This window comes from Lichenostomus cassidix, chromosome 12 (genome assembly GCF_008360975.1).
Source record: "Lichenostomus cassidix isolate B80296 chromosome 12, HeHo_3.0, whole genome shotgun sequence".
In the NCBI taxonomy this organism is placed as follows: Eukaryota; Metazoa; Chordata; class Aves; order Passeriformes; family Meliphagidae; genus Lichenostomus; species Lichenostomus cassidix.
Window position 1 is genome coordinate 16,872,338 of NC_139493.1, and position 21,133 is coordinate 16,893,470.

The window sequence follows — 21,133 nt, forward strand, 5'->3', positions numbered from 1 at the left end:
CTACACTTTTAATTAAAACAAAACTCTTAAAAACAAGCCCTTCTCCTCTCATATATCATATGTGTGTATATACTATATATGTGTGTATTCATAAACATTTGTGCATTAACAGCATACGTTTCACATTTCTACATACCTGCCCGTTTACACCGCCGAGTATTTGATTTTATGCTGCCACAAGAGGAGCTGGGAAGCGCCTGGGAGAGTTTGTGAGAACCGAAGTGATCCTTGCTCGCTGCTCCGCTGCAAACCTTCAGAGCTGGCAGGGCGATGGTGACACCGCGACTCGTCCGACGAGCCTCTGCTGACCCGCACCGAGACTCGCAGGGGACGGAGGTGCCCCGGGGCCGGAAACAGTGTCCAAGCAGCCCAGCCGGGAGCCCTGGCACCGGCAGTGATGGAGGAGCGGGCGGAGCGGGTGCTGAGCGAGAGCGAGGGCTGCTCGGACGCGGCGCTGGGGGAAAAGGAGGAGAGCGCTCGGAGCCGGCGCTGAGGGAAGGGCAGAGAAGGGCACGGAGCGCTCCGAGGCAGCGCTGAGGGAAAAGCGGCGCTCGAGGCAGCGCGCGCGCCCCGCGCTTTTCGAACCGCGCGCCGCGGCACGAGCCTGAGCGCTACCACAGCTGCTGCCCGAGCGGGGGGCGCCGGCCGCGATTTCCTTCCCCTCCCTGTCAAACAACACAGCCGCTGGGGGATAATGCCCTAGTTCGTTACTATAAATCAAAGGAAAAAGCGTTGTTTTGTCGACTGTTCCTGTATTTACATTAATTTTCGCTCGCGTCTTCCGGAAAACACCCCTCCTTTTCTTCCTGGTTAGTCACTTTCAAAGCGGCCGCTCCGCTGTCACACGACCCAGCCCCTGTGCTCCCACCACACTTGACCGGCCGGAAACAGGAACCCGGCAGAGACGAGCAGCCGATCAGAATTCAGCGGCGCCAGGAGGCGGAACCCTTTTTTCCGAGTGAGGGTTTGGAAGAGTTGCGAGGGGGAAGGTAAATTGTGTGGCGCTGCGAGGCTCGCACATGGCGGTGGTGAGGAAGGGCCGGGGGCAGCCCTGGCACCTCTGGGGTGGCGGGTCAGGGGCTCCTCAGGCCGGGAGCACCTCTGGGGTGGCGGGTCAGGGGCTCCTCAGGCCAGGGATCTCCCGGGAGGAGAAGGTTGGGCTGTGGGCGGCTCACGTTTCGTCCATAGGGAACCCTTGGGTCATATCGCAGAGAGCTGTTTGCGCTTTTTCTTACGCATCCGGTTATGTGGTTCAGGGTTTTTTTAAAACCCCAGTACCTGAGCCCTGGTTTCCTGCAGCAGCGCGGAGTTTGCTATCAGCGCTGGAGCAGAGCGTGTTGCCTACTGCAAACCAAAGGAGTGCTCTGCTCGTAGGGCTCTTCATGGCTTTCTAATGCGGTGATTTGTTCACGAGTCGTTATTCCAATCACATTAACCTCTTCCTCTGTTTTGTTTCCTTGCAGAGAAACAGCGTGTGTGTTCCGAGTGTGACTCCTTGACTTCTCAGCATGGAGAAGGAGCAGGTTTCCAAACGTTTGTATGTTGGAGGGCTTGGCCATACGGTTTCCAAGGCTGAGCTGGAAGAAAGATTTGGAAAGTTCGGGCGTGTTTTGGAAGCAGAGATTATTACCAGAAAGGATGATCAGGGTAACAGTTTTCTTTTATTTTTTAAAAGTTAATTGCTTTTCGATTTGGAGTGGGAAATGGAATTTTTGCTTCAGAGAAACTTCAATTTTAAAGGAAATACTGAAACTGCGTAGAAATTAACTTAATGTTTGTCATTGATCAGGGAACCCTGTGAAGACTTTTGCTTACATCAGTGTCAGTATTTCTGATGCAGATCTTAGAAAGTGTAAGTACTTTTTTTTTTCTTAGTTATGTTTTTGAGCCAAGTTGCATTGCTGATAATTCATCCAGCGTTGTCACATGTAGTTGTGGTCACAGTAGAGCCTCTTTCATTCTCTTGTCAGATTGATCCTGTTTTCTTTAAGGTGCAGTTTTATGGAAGCTGCTTTGCTGAAGTTTTCAGAAATTGCTGTGAGCAGGTTGAAAAGATTCCTTGTGACTGAAATAGGTGATTTGAGAGTTTCAGAGACTTGTAGAGTGGTCTGGCTTGGAAGGGGCCTTAGTGGTCATCTCACTGCACCCCCAGCCATGGGCAGGGACACCTTCCACTATCCCAGGTTGCTCCAAGCCCTGTCCAGCCTGGCCTTGGACACTGCCAGGGATCCAGGGGCAGCCACAGCTTCTCTGGGCAACTTTTTTGTTTGTTCTGAGCCTTTTGTGAAAAGGTGTAGAAAATGTGCTTCAAATGCTTTCATCAGATCTATAAAACACTGAAACTGAATTATGTGAGAGGAAACCCAGAAGGAGAGCTGATGTAAAGCTTCTGTTGCAATGTGCCTCTGTGTCTGGGGAAGGCTGCCATGAGGCACTTTCGAAGGGAGAACTTCAGCTTTGGATGGAGACCTTCTGGTTTAAGATTTGGATATTGAACCTTTCATGTACAGCCTTACCCCAAGAGAGCACTGAGGTGTGAGGTCATGCTGAGGAAACCTCATGCTGTCATAGGAGGAGTAGTGAAGTCTGTGGTGTGCTTTTTTTTAACATAGAAAACTCTCATTTCCCATCTCTTTTGCAGGCATGTCTATTTTAAATAAAACAAAATGGAAAGGAGGGACACTGCAAATTGAGTTGGCCAAAGAAAGCTTTTTGCACAGGTAGAAACCGATTTCGTACAATATATGTTGTTAATAAAATTTTTTTTTTCTACATATCTGATAACATTATGGTTATATTTCATCTTCTACACTCTTACTCTTTCAGTTTGTATAGACTCTGCTGGGCTGTTGATGTAGGTTTGGCACTGCAACATGTTTTGCGTCATTATTTCCTTAAAGATGATGAGTGTTAATTCCCTGAGTAGTGAGTGGTTGCTGTTCTGTGGGAGGGCATCACTGCCAGCTCTAATTCTGCCCTTGGGCAGACCTTTTTCCATCTGTGATGTACTTTCTGGTACAGGCTTGCCACGGAGAGGGAGGAAGCAAAGCTGCAGAAAGAAAAGACACAGAAAAATGACCAAATGTGTCTGTTGGAATCACTGAAAAAGACTGGAGTTGTGGACTTTCACATGAGAGCAGTACCAGGTACAGAGGTGCCAGATCATAAGGTATGGTGGGGTGGATGCATAAGAGAATTAAAACAACAGCAAGCATTGCTTCTAAATTCATGCCAAACTTATGCTTTATGTAAAGAAATTTAATTATTAAGGGTAAAAGTCCAAGTTGTGAAAAGTACCCTGAGGAAAAACCTCATGTGTAGACATGGAGAAGGCTCCTGTCATTCTGTGCAATGACTGGAAATAATCATGATCATACTGTCCTCTCTTGCCATGTTAAATGAGGAAATGCTTTGTTCCTCATGTATATTGGGAATATTGTTGTGTCACCCTTAAAAGCTTGTGAAGAGAATGTGTGACTCATTTCTATCCACCATATAACTTCTGGTGGTTGGGTTGTGCTTGAACACAGGATCAGGGTCTGCACATGCTTACAAAAGTAAGAATAAAGTCACTAGACGTGAAAACACAGGCAACAAAATTTATATTTATCACAAAGTTTTCACCAGTGTGCTAAGCACAGGATGATTTTGGAGGGATTTTTAAATTTTTTTGTGGGAAAGGGGAAAAGAGGAAAATAAAAGTAATCCTGTCTTTGTAGTTAGCACTGTTAATTCATAAACCAGAAGTCCTATATTAAAAACAGCACTTGTAAAGAAATTTAGTTCTGCATTATCACTCTTTATTTGTCGGTTGTTAAAATTTAGTTTTTTGGTTGGCTTTGGTTTGTTTTGTTTTTGAGAAGGAAGCTGGCCAAGTTGCATGGTAGGGCTCACTAAAGAGAGTAAACAAAAAGGAATTAATCACATGGGGTTCTTTATTAGTGTTTTTGTTATTCAAGAATAAACATTTGTTTTATTCTGGAGTTACTTCCACTCTTTTTTTCTTTTTTTTTTTTTAACATTGATTATTTTTCTTTTCTTTTAGAAATGGGTTGTTGGAAAATTTGGCAGAGTCTTGCCTATCCTGCACCTCAGGAATCAACAAAAAAAGAAAATATCCTTTTCCTATTGCTTCGGCTTGGACACAATTCCCTTCCTTCTTTTGTCATATGGAAAAAAAGTTGCTTAACAGTCTTAATTTTTACTCCTCTGTCAGACTTAATTTACTGAATTCCCCAAGTAAATCTTGCAGTAAGTTTGTGTGACTTGAATAATCATTTTACTCTGCCAAGTGAGTTGCTTAAAATCTTATGAAAAAGGCCCCTTTGCTGTCCTTTCCTGCAGAATTCAGCCTGTTTGTAAAGACTAGAGTCTGCTGCAAGAGTCAGGGTGTTTTAAATCCTTAACTCAGACTAACGTGGTGAAATATGACCCCTCGAAGTATTGCCATAACCTCAGGAAGCTGGAGCCAGACCTGGCACATGTAGCTCCTGTATCTGAGCTCACCTGGCACCTGGAAGGGGGAGATGACAGCACAACCAGGAAGAGGCAAGGGGAGTTCCCTGGGATCAGGAAACCACTGAAAAAACAGAAGCAGCTGGGCAGTGAGGCCCTGAGTGGAGCAGCTCTGTCCTCTGGGTGCCCATCGCATCCAAAACACTCAGACTCACCACAGCTCAGCCAAAGATCTAACCCCAAACCTAGTGAGGAGTCAGAACTGCCTCCAGCAAGGAGGCTTGATAAGAAAATATCAGGGAGAGGTTTATTATCAGATCAAAGCAGTGCTAATGGAGTTACAGCCAAAAATAATCCAAGCGTTTCTGATAGTGACATTGATTCTGAGGAGGAGATCAGAGCAATGGTAAAGAAAGAGGCAGAAAGACAGAAGGCTGAAAATGTTGAGACTGGAAGCGAGCACTTGGAAATTGTTGGGGATAATTTTGAATTAAAATACAGCAGTCACTGGTCCTTAAACAATTCAGATGCCATGAAGAAAGCTATCAAAGGAAGTAACAGAGAGACAGAGACTATGGAGTGTGATAATGGCTATGATTCAGCAGATACAGATGAAATTATTGCTGAAAGTAAAATTCCAGAAGATTCTAAACAGGGGAAGGTGAAAAATAAAGAAATACTAGCTAAAAAAAAAAGTGGTTTGGTAAATGGCTCCTCACTGAAAACATGCAATTTAAAAGAACACATTGAAAGAAAAGAGAAAATTAAAAAATCCAAAATTACTGCCGTGCAGAGTACAGCAGCCAACAGTACAACAGAGACACGTGACAGTGACAGCTCTTCAGAGTCTGAAGAAGGGCAGTCTGATATCAGCTCTGATTATGAGTCCATGATGCAAAACTGTTACCGCTTAGACCTCACCTTGGATGACTTAAAAGCACTGGCTACAGAAAACACTGGGATACCAGCAGAGGGGTCAGGCAGTGCACAGAGTTCTTGTCAGTCCAGTGTTGAAGATAATCCCAAGGATGGTATTGTAAATAAACCTAAACTTTCTAAATTGCACCCTGCAGTTAAAAAAAAGAGCATCTGTCCTGAAGATGTGCTGGCTGATATTTTAGCAGGGGAGGAGGATGCTGTTGAGGAAAGCTCTAAGGGACAAAATAATTCACATTTGAAATATCAGCCCTTCAGGGGATTGGGATCCCTTTGTGTAAAAGAGTCAAGTAAGGACAGCACTGGGTTAAAGAAGAGGTCTGTAAAAAGTTTGGGACTTGAAGCTTGTACATCTTACCCTGGGGAAGAGTCATCTAAAAATCAGCCAAAGACCCATCCATTGTGTTCACTTGAAGTCAGCAGCAAAAAGAGACAGAAAGTGCCTTGTGAACAGCATGAGGAGCTATCAGCTGCTGCCTCCTCAGTAGGTCAGAGACTTCCTGGTTCCAGGCCTCACTTGCAAGGGAACAACAGAGGTGTGAGTTCTCTACAAGACCAAAATTCAGAGCATGGAGCTGCTGCTGCCAATACTGATCAGAGTGATGGGAGCAGTGACACGGACAGTGATGCTGCAGCAGCCCAGGAACACATAAAACAGGAGCTGAAGAGTCCAAAACTGCTTTCCAAAACATTAAAGAGGAATAGAAGCAAAAAAAATCCAGAATGTGAAGGTAATAAAGGTGAAAATGGGAAGACAAGTGTTCTGGAAGACAAGGAGCTTTCTCTTTGTGCTGCTGCTTCAAAGAAGCCCAGTACAATAGCAAAACAGGTCCAGGACAACCAGAGGAGGCTGGCAGCCCTGGAAGAGAGACACAGAGAGAGGGAATTACAGAAGAAACTCATTCAAGGAGCTCTTTCAAATCTGGTAATTACACTCACAGCTTCTACCTGAATAGTCCACAGTACAAGGGAAAGGGTAATTAATACATGTGGAGTAAGATGTTTTAAAACCATAAGTCTGGAATTTCTGATGACATTGCCTGTTTTCTTTTGAGAGTATAAAAAATGCTGCATACCTAATGCCTGGGATACCTGTAGAGTTGCAAGAAGACTAGCAGATTGCTCTTTTTGTGTCATTTTCAGATAGTCATGTCTGAGTGCAGCAAGTATTTGATGTGTTTGATTTGACAGTTGACTCTTTCCTAGGATAGACAGCCAGCAGGAAAGCACAAACACATCATATTTGATTCCGACGTGGAAAATGAAGCTGAAGTGGATGAGATGTTGAAAAAAGATGCAAGTTTGGGAAATAAGCATGGAAAAGTAAGTGTTACTAGGAAAAATTCAGTATGACATAATCAGAGAGTTGAATTTTTATACTGATCTATCTCATATTGTAACACCTGAGTTACCCTTAACATGGATATTTTGCCTATGGTAAAACTGAATAGTCACAACTGTAAAGCAGAATTGTACAAGGTGTGGTACAAGTTACGATTTGAAGCATATGGATCAGGAAGGGAGCAGGTTGTGCAGGAAATCTGCTTTTTCAGCTAAACAGGAGAGCACATGAACAAAATTGGTAGTGATTTATATTCTGGAACTTACATAAACAGCTGCTTTTCTCTTCCTTTCTTTTTGTGTAATAAAGGATCAATCTGCTCCCAAACCTTCGGGCAGACTGTTTGATAGCAGTGAGGATGAGCAAGAGGATACAGACGACGAACGATTCAAAATTAAGCCCCAGTTTGAAGGCAAAGCTGGTGAAAGAGTGAGTGAAGCCATTACTGTAATTTAGTTTTCCTTGAAGTCTCAATAACAGCACTTCACAGGACCATAATTTGTATATTTTAATTCTTGCTGAATATTATTTTTATGAACTTAAAATAGAATTCTCTTAATTGGAGGAAATAATGTGTGGTGGGGAGTGGGAGGCATTTCTCTGACCTTGTTATCTTTGTATACAAAGAAATTAATGGAAAAGCTAAAGGTAAAGAGTATATTGCCATAATTATAGTAAAAAAAAATATATAGTTACTGAATGATGATTTCCTTCTCCAGTGCATAATAACATCTATTTGGCTTGTTCAGCTCTTGAAGCTCCAATCTCGCTTTGGCACTGATGAAAGGTTTCGCATGGATGCTCGATTCCTTGAGAGTGACAGTGAGGAAGAAGGTAAAGCTGATCACATTTCCTGGTTACTGGTAGTCATAGAGCTTTTCATCAGCCTTTCTTTCTTTACTGGTATCTTATGTAGAGCATCTGTCAGTGGCAGAGGAGTTACACAGTTGTGTGATGCAAGCAGGGAACAGGTTAAATAAATGCTCTGATTTTCCCATGAAAGAGATGCCTGTGACATTTCTAATGAAAGGTTTTCTACAGTGCAGGAGAGAAAACCTCTAAGTGGCTTTAAGATGAAGGAAGTGATGTGTTTATAGACATCAGCTCTTGTAGTACTGTAGCAAATGTTATGTATCCAACATTACAGGCTTAGCAGAGAAAATAGAATGTATTTATTTTTCTCTTACCAGAGAAAAACAGCCTGAAGGCAGATGAAGAAGAGGAGCTTGCTGTGGAGAAAAAGAAGAATCTGCAAATACTGGGAAGCCTCCTGAATATCAACCTGGAACAGCCCAAGCCAAATAAAACGGCCATGAGTGTGAAGAAATTCAAGTATGAATCATCTTCTGTCAGTAAAGAAGGAGCTTTAGGAAGGCTAAGGTGTTTTTTAGGAAGGAAGCTGAAAGACTCTGAAACCTTTAAATTTTGAAAGAAGGGCATAATGGGTTCTTGTTTGTAGTTTTAGGTGTTTTACTCCTTTGGACCATTTGAATTTATGCAGTGTTCGGTACTAGAAAAAATATATTCATATCTGTATGGTTAGCTGTATTTACGTAGCTCCTCAAGAGAGTATTGGGTGCAGATATAAACTTACTGCGTACCACACAAATGAGGACTATGTTTTACCACAGTTTAATTAAATCCACTTCTGCTTATGTATTTCTTAATGCAGACACTGTCTAGAGAGTGCTTTCTCACTGCTAGTTACATTTTGAATCTCTTTGAAGCTTTTTTAGTAAAGAAACAAATGTGAATTTGGGTCTGACTGTAAAGGCTTGGGGTAGCTTTCACTTAGGCATTTAGAATGTACAACGATGTTTCTTTTCTTTTTATTTTTATAGAGATATTAATGCCCTCCGTTATGATCCAACAAGACAGGACCATGCAGTTTTTGAAAGGAAACCAAGTGCTACAGAAAAGGAGAGGTAGTGTTACAGCATGGTAATTACAGCTGTGGTATTTCTTCATGTAGAAAGGTGGTTGTAGGAACAGACTGAGTTTGCAACAATGCAGATTACTTTGTTTTTAATTTAGTTCTCTCTATGGTTGCTAAAATCAAGATATAATAGGAATTGTGACCACTGAAACCAGAAGGTAGTGTCATGTTTGCTTTCTAGTCCCTCCGTTTTCTGCATGCCATTTTCTGTCCTTACTGAAGGTGAGAAAGGTCAATTCAGTGACGTCGAGATTTGCAGGTCTGAGAAAAGCATAAGAAATCTGTGCTAAATGCCTTGATTTCTTTGTTATCATGTAGTAAGTGAAAAGTCACTTAAGGATGTGGCTGCTTAAAAAGGACACTTGTTGCTGCCTTGAGACTCAAAGCTCTCATGTTTCCCTACTGCTTACCCTTGAAATCAAACCACGCCTTAATGTGCTTGGATACATTTAGGGAGATATGAAGAGCAAGGTGGCTCTTAGGGAAGCTTTCTTTGAAAAGGACATGTGCTATGATGCTATCCTTGAACAATCTGATTTCAGTAAAGCCAAAAGGAAGACGGAGGAACAGAGCGAGACACTGCCTCAAGTATCTGAAGAAATCTATTATGATATTGCTGCTGATTTAAAAGACTTGTTTGGATCGTCAAAGGAGAAACCAGAAAAAAGGGAGGAAACACCCTGGGACAAAGAGGATGCGGAGGACTCTGTCCCGTCTGCAGCTGACCATTTGGGACCTGTGCCTGGGAACGATGTAGCTCAGGAGTTGAGTGCTTTCAAGTTTTCCTTCTTTGGAGACACAGAGGAGGCGGGCACCAAAGAAGGTAACAGCATAATGTATAAGAGATCCCTAGAACAAAGTGGAAAATGCAGGAGCAGAGATGTAGCTCAGATAATCTGGGAAGAGAGGTTTCTGTCATTAAATCAGTCCTCTCCAATGTAAGTATTTCACTTGTAAGTACGAATTTTTCCTGGCAAGCACAGGAATAATCTGATTTGGGGGTTTTTCTCTTGGGTGGTTTTATTGCAGAGCCTTATATACTTGAAAGAATAAAACCTGTAAAAGTCACATGGCAAGAGGATTCACGTTTCCAAGACAGCAGTTCTGAGGATGATGATAAGCCTGAGATATCAGACATGGAAAAGGACCAAGAAATGCAAGTTCCATTTGTATTTGTTGTCTACTTGGCTGTAGTAGGTGCATGCTATGGGAGTACTAATGGCAGCACTCAGGAAACGGGAAACTGACGTTGCACACCTCGGAGCAGTGGAAGTCGTCTTGGAGAACCATTTGTGCTGAAAAAGCCCAGAGGCCCATTTGATGTGTAGTTGAACGTAGAAAGAGGGAAGCTGAGCACAAGAAATGAACTGGGTCACTTGGGTTTGACCACAGCCAGTTTTGAGTTTGGCCAAAAGCCCAAGACACAGTCAGTTTTCTTTCAAGAAGTGGGGTTTTCAATAGAAGGCTGTATTTGGTTACTCTGCAGTAATGCTCTTCAATGCATACCATTCCTCTGAAGCACTACAGCCTTCACTTGTGTTCGTGGTAATTTGACAGTACCTTTTAGGATGCTAAAATCCCTTTCTGTTTGTCTAGGTTTCTTTCTTTACCGCACACAGATAGTGCTAGAGTTTTCTTCTTCTCCAAAGATGATGAACGCCTAAGAGGTACAACAGAACTTCTTCACCCCCTTTTCTATTTTTTCCTGTTTAAACTTGTGTTGAGATTCAGTGAAGAAAAAAAGCTGCCTGGTTATTAATGTTTTGTAGTCAAGATTTGCCACCCTTACTGGTGGTCTGAGTTGGGGTTGAAAGTCCTGCGAGAAAGTCCTGGTGAAAGAAGGCTGAGCACCTGCCTGGCTTTCTTTTCTTTCAGATAACTGCCCAATAGATGTCAGGATATGTAGTGCTTACCAAAAACTAATAGTCGCTTGAAAAATTACCTAGACATTTTGGATCCTTTCAGGCATATACATATTCTTAGTGCCCTGCAATCTTCCAGCCTATCTGACTTACAGGGTGTGTTAAAATGGAGATCTCAGCGCTGAGCAGGCATCAGTCTGCGGGGAGCTGTGGCCTGCTGGTGCTGTGCTTTGAATGAAACAGCTGCTATTCCACTGCAATGTAGATTTCAGCACGTTCAGGAAAAGTGCTGCTGCCTTTCATTTTCCTTACTACACCAGGCTGTAGTACAGAAGAGCTCTGCTGGAGCCAAAGTGTGGTGGGGGGCAAGAGAATAGGAAGGACGTCAAGAGTGGAGCTCCTGACTTTATGGCTGTGTTCTTCATGGGTGTTACAAACAGCAGCATAATCAGCAGTGATTAACCCTATTATTTGGTTCTTTATTTTGTGCAGAAGGCCCAAAGTTATTTTGCAGATCTGCAGACCACAGTGAAGAGAAAGAGGGTTGGGAAGACAGACGTAGATTATTGCTTGAGGTGAGTATGTAACCTCTGCTCCCTGGTAACTGTGGCTGAAAGCTCAGCATAAGGAGGGAACACAAGTATGTCTTCAGTAGACTTGAGTGTATAACATCTTGTTGTGATGTCCAGTCAGATAATCCACTAAATCCATGTTACAGGAACAGCTCATTAACTAGAAGTAACTAAAATATTTAAGAGAAAAAGTGAATTTGGAAACTTCTCGTAATACTATGTTATATCTTCATTATTTCAGGAATGCCGGAAGAAGCATAAGGATGCCAAACGGAAAGTGAAAGCAAAACAATAAATCTTCTTTTACTCGTCAGAACCATTTCATGTTTCTTCATTCAAAATTTGCCAAACAATGTTACTTTCAAACTCCTTTTAACGATCTAAATGGAAAAGTTGTTGGCCAAATCTGTTAAAATGTGTTTCTTAACCGGAACATGTTTCTAATGTCAATTCAATGTTTGTACCAGGGTTTGGGGGTTTTTATGTGTTTGGTTTATATGGGAGGTGTTCTTTGCAGAATTTTTGATAATTTGATCATGTAACAAAGACAAGGTATTACTGTGTCCTCCTGTCCAGTCCTGAACAGGGCTAAGAACGAGCAGGTAGCTTTGTGTCTCTATCTAAATGCCATTCTGCCCAACACTCTAATAAGAGGTCTTATTTCAGATCTCTTTTGAAGTATTTAGAACGCATTATTTCCAGTGGAAACTATTCTCACTGGAAGTTGATGAAAACCCCTGGGGAAGCAAAGAGGGTTCCCGGCACTGAGGGCAAAGTGTCCACAACAGGGGACATTTTGATATCGGATATTCCAGCCGAGCTCTTCTTCTGGCTCCTTCTGCTTCGAGCCCTTGTCGAGTCACGCGTTCCCTGCAGAGCTGCGGGTGCAGCTTCCCAACTTAGCCCTGTTCCTCTGCCTCCTCCCTGCCTCCTGGATAAAGGCACTTGTGGGCATTGCAGCGGCTGGGCCTCTCATTCAGTGAAGGCATCAATGTCCTCCCACGATGGGTCTCTCACGGAGACAGGAAAATCTATGAGCTCCTGCTTCACCAGCATCAGGCAGCTGTGGGGTGTCCCTCCTCCTCCCGCCTTGCGCTGTTTTCCAGGACTCGGGCTGATTGTTCTGAAAGTCATTGATCTGGATTTTCCAGGAGCACGTTTGCAAAGACACCAATGAGAAAAGTCTAAAAGAACTGCTTGTGCTTCTCTGCTTGATTTATTTCAATATATGTGCTAGCAGAAAAACATGGACCAAAGTGGCAAAGTGCCTTTTATGTGTGAAAAGTCTCCTCCTGCATTGGACCTCTGAGTTGAGGACCATTTCCAGCTCTCCAGGCAGATGCACTCAGAAAACTCCCATTGAATTCTCTGGGTTTCCACCAGAGTCAGTTTTCTCTGGAGCTTAATACTAAATTTGCCATTTAATATCAAATGTCAAATTGTTTATTCAAAGGATGGCAGGAGAATTGAGGTTGGGAGGCACCTATGGCGGTCCCCAGTTTTATCTCCTGCTCCAACAGTGATCAGCAGGGGCATCGAATCAGGTTCCCCTGGCTCTGCCCCTGACAGATTTTGAAGGACAATGTAGGTTCAGGCAGAGCAAGTTTTGAATCTCTCCAGTGCAAGAGACTCCACAAGCTCTCTGGGCAGCCCGTTGCCAGGGGCAGGAGCAGAGGTTTTCCTGGGCCAGAGGCCTGCAGTGGCACAGCCTGAACTGCACCTTTCGGCCACAGTGGCACCCTCGATGGCTGCCCCGGGGCCTGGCGTTGGAGCCTGCAATTGCCGCAGGAGCCCCTGTCCCGGGTCCCTGCTGCCCAAAGGCTCGGACCCATCTCAGAACCTCGGTTCCCGAGGGGGCTGCCTCAAATGGGTGGCGGGGGACAGAGGCCACGCCTGTCGTCCCTGTTTTGGCTGCACGATGCTGATGTCATAGTGGCCATTGTGACCCGTGCGACCAAGGCCACAAAAGGGATAGCCGGGCTCAGGCCCGGTGTCAGTGCGACCTGACAGCGGGAGGAGAAGGCAGGGCAGGGACGGGGCTCGCTCGGGGACGAGAGGGGCCCCACACCTCGGGGCTCTGGGCCTGTGCTGCAGGCTCATCTGCCTCTCCCTTCCCAGAATCAGCGTAGCAGCGTCCGGAGGAGACGGCAGCGTTCCTCGGCTGGGCGACGACGCGAGGAGGAGGCGACAGGACTAGGGCTGACCAGGGAGTAGTGCCCTTGAGGCTCTGGGCCTGGACTGCCGACTCCCCATAACTCTTCTTTCTCCCGCAGGTCGAGCAGACGAGCACCTGGAAGAGACGGTGGCGTTCCCGACGAGGGACTCACTTCTTGGAGGTGCCATGGAGAAGAGAAAGCAGGAGGTCCCTGAGACCAGGGAGCCAGGTGACAGCAAAGCAGCCCTCGTGCAGCTGGGCCCAGGGGCTGTCGGGGCACCCAGCGTGGCGCCCAGAGCGGTGGCAGGGGGAGGCAGGAGCTGCCCATCCATGCTGGGGCTGGGAGCCTCTTTCCTCCCCGGCTAGGGCCCAGCTGGGCCAGGGGGCAGCTCTCGGGACACGTGTGCCTGCAGTGCAGTGTCCCCTGTGCTCCAAGGCCTGCAGGGCTGCCCATCAGCCAGGCAGGCAGGGACAGAGCAGCCCGTGGGGCCGACGCTGCAGGCTAAGTGGAGCCCTGCAGAAGTGCTCACGCCCGCTGCCCTTGGCTCTCTCCCCTGCAGCATGCATGCTGTGTCGCCAGGAAGAGGCTGACCCGGACCTGTGTGGGGATAAACGGGAGAAGCATGGGCTCTGTGCCCACGTATTCTGCCTGGTGAGTTTCTCTGCGGGCTCCCTCCAGCTTAGGGACCGGCACTCCCTGCCACTCTCTCCTCATTGGCTCCTCGTCTTTTCCACAGTATTTTGCCACGCTCCTTCCTCGTCAAGAGAATGAGCGTCTGGGAATCCTGGGCTTTCTCCCTCGGGATATTCAACGTGTAGTGAGCCGAGCGGCACAGAAGGTGAGAGCCTGACAAGAGCAGGGAGATTTGTGCCAGGCGAGCTTTGCCAGAGGCTAGGCCACACCCCAAGAGGGAAAGGCCGTCCCTTCCAGGCGGCTGTGGGACAAAAGGCTGGCTCCCGGCAGCTCCACGGAGGCTCTGGCACATGAGCCTTGTCCACCGGCTGGGTGTGTGGGGTGAGGCCCAGCAGCGGCCACATCGTGCGCCCTGCCCGGAGCCCTGGGGCTGCCTGGGGAGGCGCCGAGGCTGCCGCTGATGGGGCTGCTTGGCTCTTGCTAGCACTGCTGCGTCTGGGGCCGGAGCGGGGCCACCATTATGTGCTGCGAGGGGAACTGCGACAGATGGTTCCACCTGCCCTGTGCCAAGGAGGGTGGCTGTGTCACCCAGTACATCCCAGAGTACAGGTACCTCCTCTCCCCTCCTGGCCACCCCTGGGGAAGGAGCCAGCACCTGTCACTTTGCCCATGCCTTTACCCCCAGCTCCTACTGCCCTGAGCACCGCCCGGAGCAGGACGTGCAGGCGACTCCGGAGCCGGGCACCGACTGCCCCATCTGCATGGAGCCTGTGGAGGACAGAAAAACCTACACCACCATGGTGTGCCCAGCATGCAAAAGGACCTGGTTCCACCGGGACTGCATGCAGGTAGGAGCCGTGCCCTGAGCCCCAGGGCACAGCAGGTGCTCAGCAGCACCAGGGCCTCGCTCACAGTGCTTCCCTTTGCTCTGCAGGGACAGGCCTTGCGCACTGGCCTTTTATGCTTCCACTGCCCCCTCTGCAGAAATATTCAAGAATTTCTGCCTCAGATGTTCATCCTGGGGATCCGAATCCCCTTCAGGTTGGTGTCCTTCTGCCTGGCTCACGCTGTGCCGTGCCAGGCTCTGCCCCAGAAGTCCTGGGCCTGCCCAGTGCCATGAGTGTGGGCTTCAGCTTCACGCACCACTTGGAAAAGCACTGGATGAAGGACAGGGACATGAAGGCGGGGCAGCAGAAGCTCATCAGTTTTTCCTTTCTCCATCAGACAGCCAACATGGGAGGACAATGATGCCTTTGCGGAACTGAATGAGAGGCACAGCCGCTGCAATGCCCGCACGTGCCTTTATCCAGGAGGCAGGGAGGAGGCAGAGGAACAGGGGTAAGTTGGGAAGCTGCACCCGCAGCTCTGCAGGGAACGCGTGTCTCAACAAGGGCTGAAAGCAGAAGGAGCCAGAAGAAGAGTTCGGCGAGACTATCCACTGCTGTGGAAACTTTGTGCTCAGCGTCAGGAACCCTCTTTGCTTCCCCAGGCCCTGGGAACTGCTCCTGTGCTCCTCCTGTGCTGCTGAGGGCACCCACAGACGCTGCTCTGGCCTGAGAAACAGAACACCCAGCTGGGAGTGTGACAGCTGTGCTGGCCTGGGCACGGGTAGGAGGCAAAGCACCCCCCGGTGCCTCTGGGCTGGGCTCAGTTCCCAGGCTGGGCTTGGCAGAGCCCGTCTGCTCCTGGAGGGCTGGGGGCACTGCTCTGGCCTGGCCTGCCTTGGGCCTGGGTGGTCTTTGACCTTCCTGCTTCCCCTGACAGCCCCCACAGATGAGCCGGAGCTCAATGGGCCCAGCGTGACCAGACCAGTCCGGAGAGGACCAAGAGCTCAGAGGCCCAGGCGCAGAGAGACGGCATCAGGGACGTCCCCCAGGCGCAGCCGCTCTCGCCAGCAACGCCAGGCCTCAAATCCACCTGTGCGGTCGAGGAGTCGCCGTGACAGGAGCCAGAGAACAGAATCAAGTGCTCAGAGGCCCGGGCGCAGGGAAAGAGCATCAGGGACGTCCCCCAGGCGCAGCCGCTCTCGACGGCAACGCCAGGCCCCAAATCCACGTGGCCCGTCTAGCAGTCGTCGTGACAGGAGCCAGGGGCCAGCACCGAGTGCTGGCAGGCCCAGGCGCAGGGACTCAGCATCCCAGACCTCCCCCAGGACAAACCGCTCCCACCGGCAACGTCAGGTCCCAGCTGGGACCACTAGAAGCAGCATGTAGTGTAATTTTTTCTTTGTAGTCCGTCTGTCCTCTGCCATAACAGAAGGTGAGAAAGGTCGATTCAGGGACTTTGAGATTTGCAGGCCTGTGAGAAAACCACATTAGCTCTTGACATTTCTATTGCCAGGAAAGGAACCTGTGCTAAATGCCTTGATTTCTTTGTTACCATGTAGTAAGTGAAAAGTCACTTGAGGATGTGGCTGCTTAAAAAGGACACTTGTTGCTGCCTTGAGACTCAAAGCTCTCATGTTTCCCTACTGCTTACCCTTGAAATCAAACCACGCCTTAATGTGCTTGGATACATTTAGGGAGATATGAAGAGCAAGGTGACTCTTAGGGAAGCTTTCTTTGAAAAGGACATGTGCTATGTTGCTATCCTTGAACAATCTGATTTCAGTAAAGCCAAAAGGAAGACGGAGGAACAGAGCGAGACACTGCCTCAAGTATCTGAAGAAATCTATTATGATATTGCTGCTGATTTAAAAGACTTGTTTGGATCGTCAAAGGAGAAACCAGAAAAAAGGGAGGAAACACCCTGGGACAAAGAGGATGCGGAGGACTCTGTCCCGTCTGCAGCTGACCATTTGGGACCTGTGCCTGGGAACGATGTAGCTCAGGAGTTGAGTGCTTTCAAGTTTTCCTTCTTGGGAGGCATGCAGGAGGCGGGCACCAAAGAAGGTAACGGCAGAACCCGTCCAACAGCGCCGTTTCTAAGGAAGAGCTTGTGGCATGCACTGTAGAGCAATATGGTGCAAAGAAGGTCACAGTCCAGGGGATTTTCAGAGGCAAAAGTCCGTAATCAGTGACACAAACTGGCTCAGCTGTGGAACTCCCAGCCTCACTGCCTACATCCATGGGACTTTCACATGAGAGGCAGCTGAGGGGGAGTCACAATCCATCACAGACCCCCCAGAGTGCTAGGCCTGGCACCACAGGAGTGCAGGTGATGCAAGCAGAGTCTGCTGCAAGAGACTGCCCCTCCCCTGGGGGGACATGCCTGGACATTGCCCCTGGCCTGAGTGTACATTAACCCATGGCATTCTGTGCTTTTGGGGGGACCACCACCACCAAGAAGACCGGCAGGAGAGGATCAACGCAACACCGTTGGGATCTACGGATAGTGATATTTTCTCTTTCCCTCTTTCTGTCCCCCCCACTTCTTTTCTTACTTCTCTTTTTCTCTCTTTTCTTCTCTCTCTCTCTCATATTTTCTATCAAATAAAGCCTATACTATTGATTGGCATATGGTCTCGTTTGTACCTTAATTCGGGCAGAGGTATTTCCAAAGAACCTTAATAATTGGATCATAACAATCAGGCAGAGGCATTTTGATCTTCATTTCTACTTGCCAAGGTTGCGGTAGATTAATGAGAGGTAACTCATGCTTGCATGCCAGGAATTGGGAAAGCTGTGCTTTGAGGAGGCATTGGCTTTTTTGCAGAGTGGTGAGAAAGCTTCTTGTCATCCCCTACATTTCTCAAAGAGGGAAAAAGGTGACACACCAGTCAAATCAGGTTTCACAGAACCCAACCAGATTTTCAAGACAGTGGGTGTTAAGGTAGTGTGATGAGCAACATGCTGGGGTTGACCCCAAGATTCAAGAACCTTCTGAACAACTTACTGAATTCTGTTCTTGTACCTTTTGAAAAAGGAAACTGAATGACACGTGATCATTGGAGTGTCCTAACCTAAAATGAGACCCTATGAAATGACGATGAGACAATATTAAATCAAGTCACGGAAATGTAGGAGAGGAAAGAAACCGTGTGAAGTTACCCGAGACATGAAAAATCCAAGTGCGACGACACAAAAGCAATAAGATGCCCCCCCGGTTCTGCTGAATTCAGAAGGTATGTATTCAGAAGTGTCTTCTGAATGCAACGATGAGACGGTTTAAGAGATCCCTAGCACAAAGTGGACAATACAGGAGCTCAGAAACTCTGGGAGGAGAAGATTCTGGTCTTCTTAAATCATGTCTCCTCCACTTTAAAGTGTTTCACTTGAAAATAGGAATTTGTGCTGGCAAGTAGAGGAATAATCTGCTTTTTGGCTTTTTTTCTTCTATGGTGCTCTTTTGCAGAGCCTTACATACTTGGAAGAAGTAAAACCCGTAAAAGTCACGTGGCAAGAGGAGTCACGTTTCCAAGACAGCAGTTCTGAGCGGGATGATGAGCCTGAGACGTCAGAAATGGAAAAGGACCGAGCAATGCAAGTTCCATTTGTATTTGTTGTCTACTTGGTTGTAGTAGGTGCATGCTATGGGAGTACTAATGGCAGCACTCAGGAAACGGGAAACTGACGTTGCCCACCTCGGAGCAGTGGAAGTCGTCTTGGAGAACCATTTGTGCTGCACACCGTGAAAAAGCCCAGAGGCCCATTTGATGTGTAGTTGAATGTAGAAAGAGGGAAGTTGAGCACAAGAAATGAACTGGGTCACTTAGGTTTGACCAAAGCCAGTTTTGAGTTTGGCCAAAAGCCCAAGACACAGTCAGTTTTCTTTCAAGAAGTGGGGTTTTCAATAGAAGGCTGTATTTGGTTACTCTGCAGTAATGCTCTTCAATGCATACCATTCCTCTGAAGCACTACAGCCTTCACTTGTGTTCGTGGTAATTTGACAGTACCTTTTAGGATGCTAAAATCCCTTTCTGTTTGTCTAGGTTTCTTTCTTTACCGCACACAGATAGTGCTAGAGTTTTCTTCTTCTCCAAAGATGATGAACGCCTAAGAGGTACAACAGAACTTCTTCACCCCCTTTTCTATTTTTTCCCGTTTAAACTTGTGTTGAGATTCAGTGAAGAAAAAAAGCTGCCGGTTACTAATGTTTTGAAGTCAAGATTTGCCACCCTTACTGGCGGTCTGAGTTGGGGTAGAATCCTGCGAGAAAGTCCTGGTGAAAGAAGGCTGAGCAGCTGCCTGGCTTTCTTTTCTTTCAGATAATTGCCCAATAGATGTCAGGACATGTAGTGCTTACCAAAAACTAATAGTCACTTGAAAAATTACCTAGACATTTTGGATGCTTTAAGGTAGGTATATCACCTTTAATGTCCCCCTCTCTTTCTGGTGTTACCATTAAGAATGTGGAGTATTCTTATCAGCCCCTCCTATGTCCATGTGGTTCTTCATCCTAATGAATCTGGGTTACTGTCTTCTGAATCCAGTGAATTTTGTAGTCAGAAACAAAGAAAACAACAGCAAAAGAAAACACACGCAGCGCTAAAAAATTCCACAGGCCACTGAAGAATTGCTTGTTATGTTTTATAGAATGTGGTATTAGGACAGGCTTAAGTGATGTTCCTTTCTTGAGGCTCCTTAGGTAACGATGATGAAACGTATTGCTGTGTTCATACAGTTGCTGCCCTGCAACCTTCCAGCCTATCTGATTTACGGGGCGTGTTAAAATGGAGATCTCAGCGCTGAGCAGGCATCAGTCTGCGGGGAGCTGTGGCCCGCTGGTGCTGTGCTTTGAATGAAACAGCTGCTATTCCACTGCAATGTAGATTTCAGCACGTTCAGGAAAAGTGCTGCTGCCTTTCATTTTCCTTACTACACCAGGCTGTAGTACAGAAGAGCTCTGCTGGAGCCAAAGTGTGGTGGGGGGCAAGAGAATAGGAAGGATGTGAAGAGTGGAGCTCCTGACTTTATGGCTGTGTTCTTCATGGGTGTTACAAACAGCAGCATAATCAGCAGTGATTAACCCTATTGATTGATTCTTTGTTTTGTGCAGAGTTATTTTGTAGATCTGTAGACCACAGTGAAGAGAAAGAGGGTTGGGAAGACAGACGTAGATTATTGCTTGAGGTGAGTATGTAACCTCTGCTCCCTGGTAACTGTGGCTGAAAGCTCAGCATGAGGAGGGAAGATGGCTGTGATTTTGCTTGAGAAATGGATTCATGGCTGCAGAAGGCCTTGAAACTTTGTAATTGCAGGGAACAAAAAGTCTTTAGTATACTTGAGTGTATAACATCATGTTGTGGTGTCCAGTCAGATAAACCACTAAATCTCTCTGCGTTACAGGAACAGCTAGTTAACTACATGTAAGGAAAGTATTTAAGAGAAACAGTGAATTTAGAGACTTCTCCACATAGTGAATTCAGAAACTTCCCCGAGTAATACGTTAGATTTTCACGATTTTCTGGAACGCCGAAAGAAGCATAAGGATGTCAAAAGGAAAGTGATAGCAAACCAATAAATCTTTTATTGATAAGAAGCGTTTCACGTTCACTCTTTGAAGAACTTGCCAAACAGTGTTCCCTTCAAAATCCTTTCAACTGTCTAAACGGAAAAAACATTGTCAAAACCTGTGCGGCAGTGTTTCTGAGCTGGGGCTGATGGTCTTGGGGCCCTTGAGCTCTTGGCTCATCCGTGAGGGCTGTGGAGGGGAAGCAGGAAGGTCAAGGGGCGACCAGGCCCGAGGCAGGCGAGGCCAGAGCAGTGCCCCCAGCCCTCCAGGAGCAGATGGGATCTACCAGGCCCACGCTGGGAACTGAGCCCAGCCCAGGGCCAGCCGGGTGCTTTGCCCCATAGCTGTGCCCAGCCCAGCACGGGAGGAGCACAGGAGCAGTTCCCGGCACCCGGGGAAGCGAAGACGGTTCCTGGCACTGAGGGCAAAGTGTCCACAACAGGGGACATTTTGATATCGGATATTGCAGCCGAGCTCTTCGTGTGGCTTCTTCTGCTTCGAGCCCTTGTCGAGTCACGCGTTCCCTGCAGAGCTGCGGGTGCAGCTTCCCAACTTAGCCCTGTTCCTCTGCCTCCTCCCTGCCTCCTGGATAAAGGCACTTGTGGGCATTGCAGCGGCTGGGCCTCTCATTCAGTGAAGGCATCAATGTCCTCCCACGATGGGTCTCTCACGGAGACAGGAAAATCTATGAGCTCCTGCTTCACCAGCATCAGGCAGCTGTGGGGTGTCCCTCCTCCTCCCGCCTTGCGCTGTTTTCCAGGGACTCGGGCTGATTGTTCTGAAAGTCATTGATCTGGATTTTCCAGGAGCACGTTTGCAAAGACACCAATGAGAAAAGTCTAAAAGAA

The 21,133-nt window shown here is 47.1% G+C and overlaps 3 protein-coding genes across 6 annotated transcripts in view; 2 read left to right on the forward strand and 1 right to left on the reverse strand.

Annotated features, from left to right (window-relative positions):
• Nucleotides 1-847, reverse strand: part of CENPP (centromere protein P) — a 111,815-nt gene extending 110,968 nt beyond the window's left edge. The window contains exon 1 of the mRNA XM_085073032.1: nt 137-847. The gene's annotated coding sequence lies outside the window, so the exon portion shown is untranslated. The remainder of the gene's footprint in view (nt 1-136) is intronic.
• A 45-nt stretch (nt 848-892) lies between these two features.
• Nucleotides 893-11,419, forward strand: NOL8 (nucleolar protein 8). Of its 3 annotated transcripts, none has more exons than XM_085073015.1 (17): nt 893-989; nt 1,464-1,647; nt 1,790-1,852; nt 2,642-2,720; nt 3,022-3,169; nt 4,046-4,114; nt 4,418-6,316; nt 6,598-6,714; nt 7,043-7,162; nt 7,483-7,567; nt 7,924-8,065; nt 8,575-8,658; nt 9,212-9,492; nt 9,699-9,825; nt 10,266-10,336; nt 11,024-11,106; nt 11,345-11,419. In XM_085073015.1, the coding sequence occupies exons 2-17, from the start codon at nt 1,509-1,511 to the stop codon at nt 11,396-11,398; spliced, it is 3,561 nt and encodes a 1,186-aa protein (XP_084929141.1). In that variant the 5' UTR covers nt 893-989; nt 1,464-1,508; the 3' UTR covers nt 11,399-11,419. The 3 variants fall into 3 exon arrangements, with proteins under 3 accessions (XP_084929141.1, XP_084929140.1, XP_084929142.1); XM_085073014.1 differs by having other exon boundaries at nt 978-1,028; XM_085073016.1 differs by lacking the exons at nt 9,699-9,825; nt 10,266-10,336; nt 11,024-11,106; nt 11,345-11,419 and having other exon boundaries at nt 978-1,028; nt 8,575-8,674; nt 9,212-9,351.
• Nucleotides 11,420-12,958: 1,539 nt separating this feature from the next.
• LOC146431871 (E3 ubiquitin-protein ligase PHF7-like) lies at nt 12,959-21,133 on the forward strand. 2 transcript variants are annotated; one of them, XM_085073024.1, is made up of 16 exons: nt 12,964-13,487; nt 13,819-13,910; nt 13,996-14,097; nt 14,377-14,501; nt 14,578-14,740; nt 14,827-14,933; nt 15,117-15,230; nt 15,382-15,500; nt 15,657-16,151; nt 16,503-16,783; nt 17,757-17,955; nt 18,186-18,313; nt 18,763-18,833; nt 19,039-19,128; nt 19,830-19,903; nt 20,120-21,133. In XM_085073024.1, exons 1-9 carry the CDS (start codon nt 13,445-13,447, stop codon nt 16,103-16,105), a joined length of 1,314 nt encoding a protein of 437 aa, XP_084929150.1. In that variant the 5' UTR covers nt 12,964-13,444; the 3' UTR covers nt 16,106-16,151; nt 16,503-16,783; nt 17,757-17,955; nt 18,186-18,313; nt 18,763-18,833; nt 19,039-19,128; nt 19,830-19,903; nt 20,120-21,133. The 2 variants fall into 2 exon arrangements, with proteins under 2 accessions (XP_084929151.1, XP_084929150.1); XM_085073025.1 differs by lacking the exon at nt 16,503-16,783 and having other exon boundaries at nt 12,959-13,487.

What these genes read in the sequence shown, in the direction of transcription:
- NOL8 (XM_085073015.1), top strand. Translation starts at nt 1,509, where the DNA reads ATGGAGAAGGAGCAGGTTTCCAAACGTTTGTATGTTGGAGGGCTTGGC. An exon ending in GAGTGACAGTGAGGAAGAAG is followed by an intron (nt 7,568 to 7,923) that starts GTAAAGCTGATC and finishes TTCTCTTACCAG; the next exon opens with AGAAAAACAGCCTGAAGGCA. An exon ending in GACGTAGATTATTGCTTGAG is followed by an intron (nt 11,107 to 11,344) that starts GTGAGTATGTAA and finishes TCATTATTTCAG; the next exon opens with GAATGCCGGAAGAAGCATAA.
- LOC146431871 (XM_085073025.1), top strand. Translation starts at nt 13,445, where the DNA reads ATGGAGAAGAGAAAGCAGGAGGTCCCTGAGACCAGGGAGCCAG. An exon ending in CAGTACATCCCAGAGTACAG is followed by an intron (nt 14,502 to 14,577) that starts GTACCTCCTCTC and finishes CTTTACCCCCAG; the next exon opens with CTCCTACTGCCCTGAGCACC. An exon ending in GGGATCCGAATCCCCTTCAG is followed by an intron (nt 14,934 to 15,116) that starts GTTGGTGTCCTT and finishes TTTCTCCATCAG; the next exon opens with ACAGCCAACATGGGAGGACA.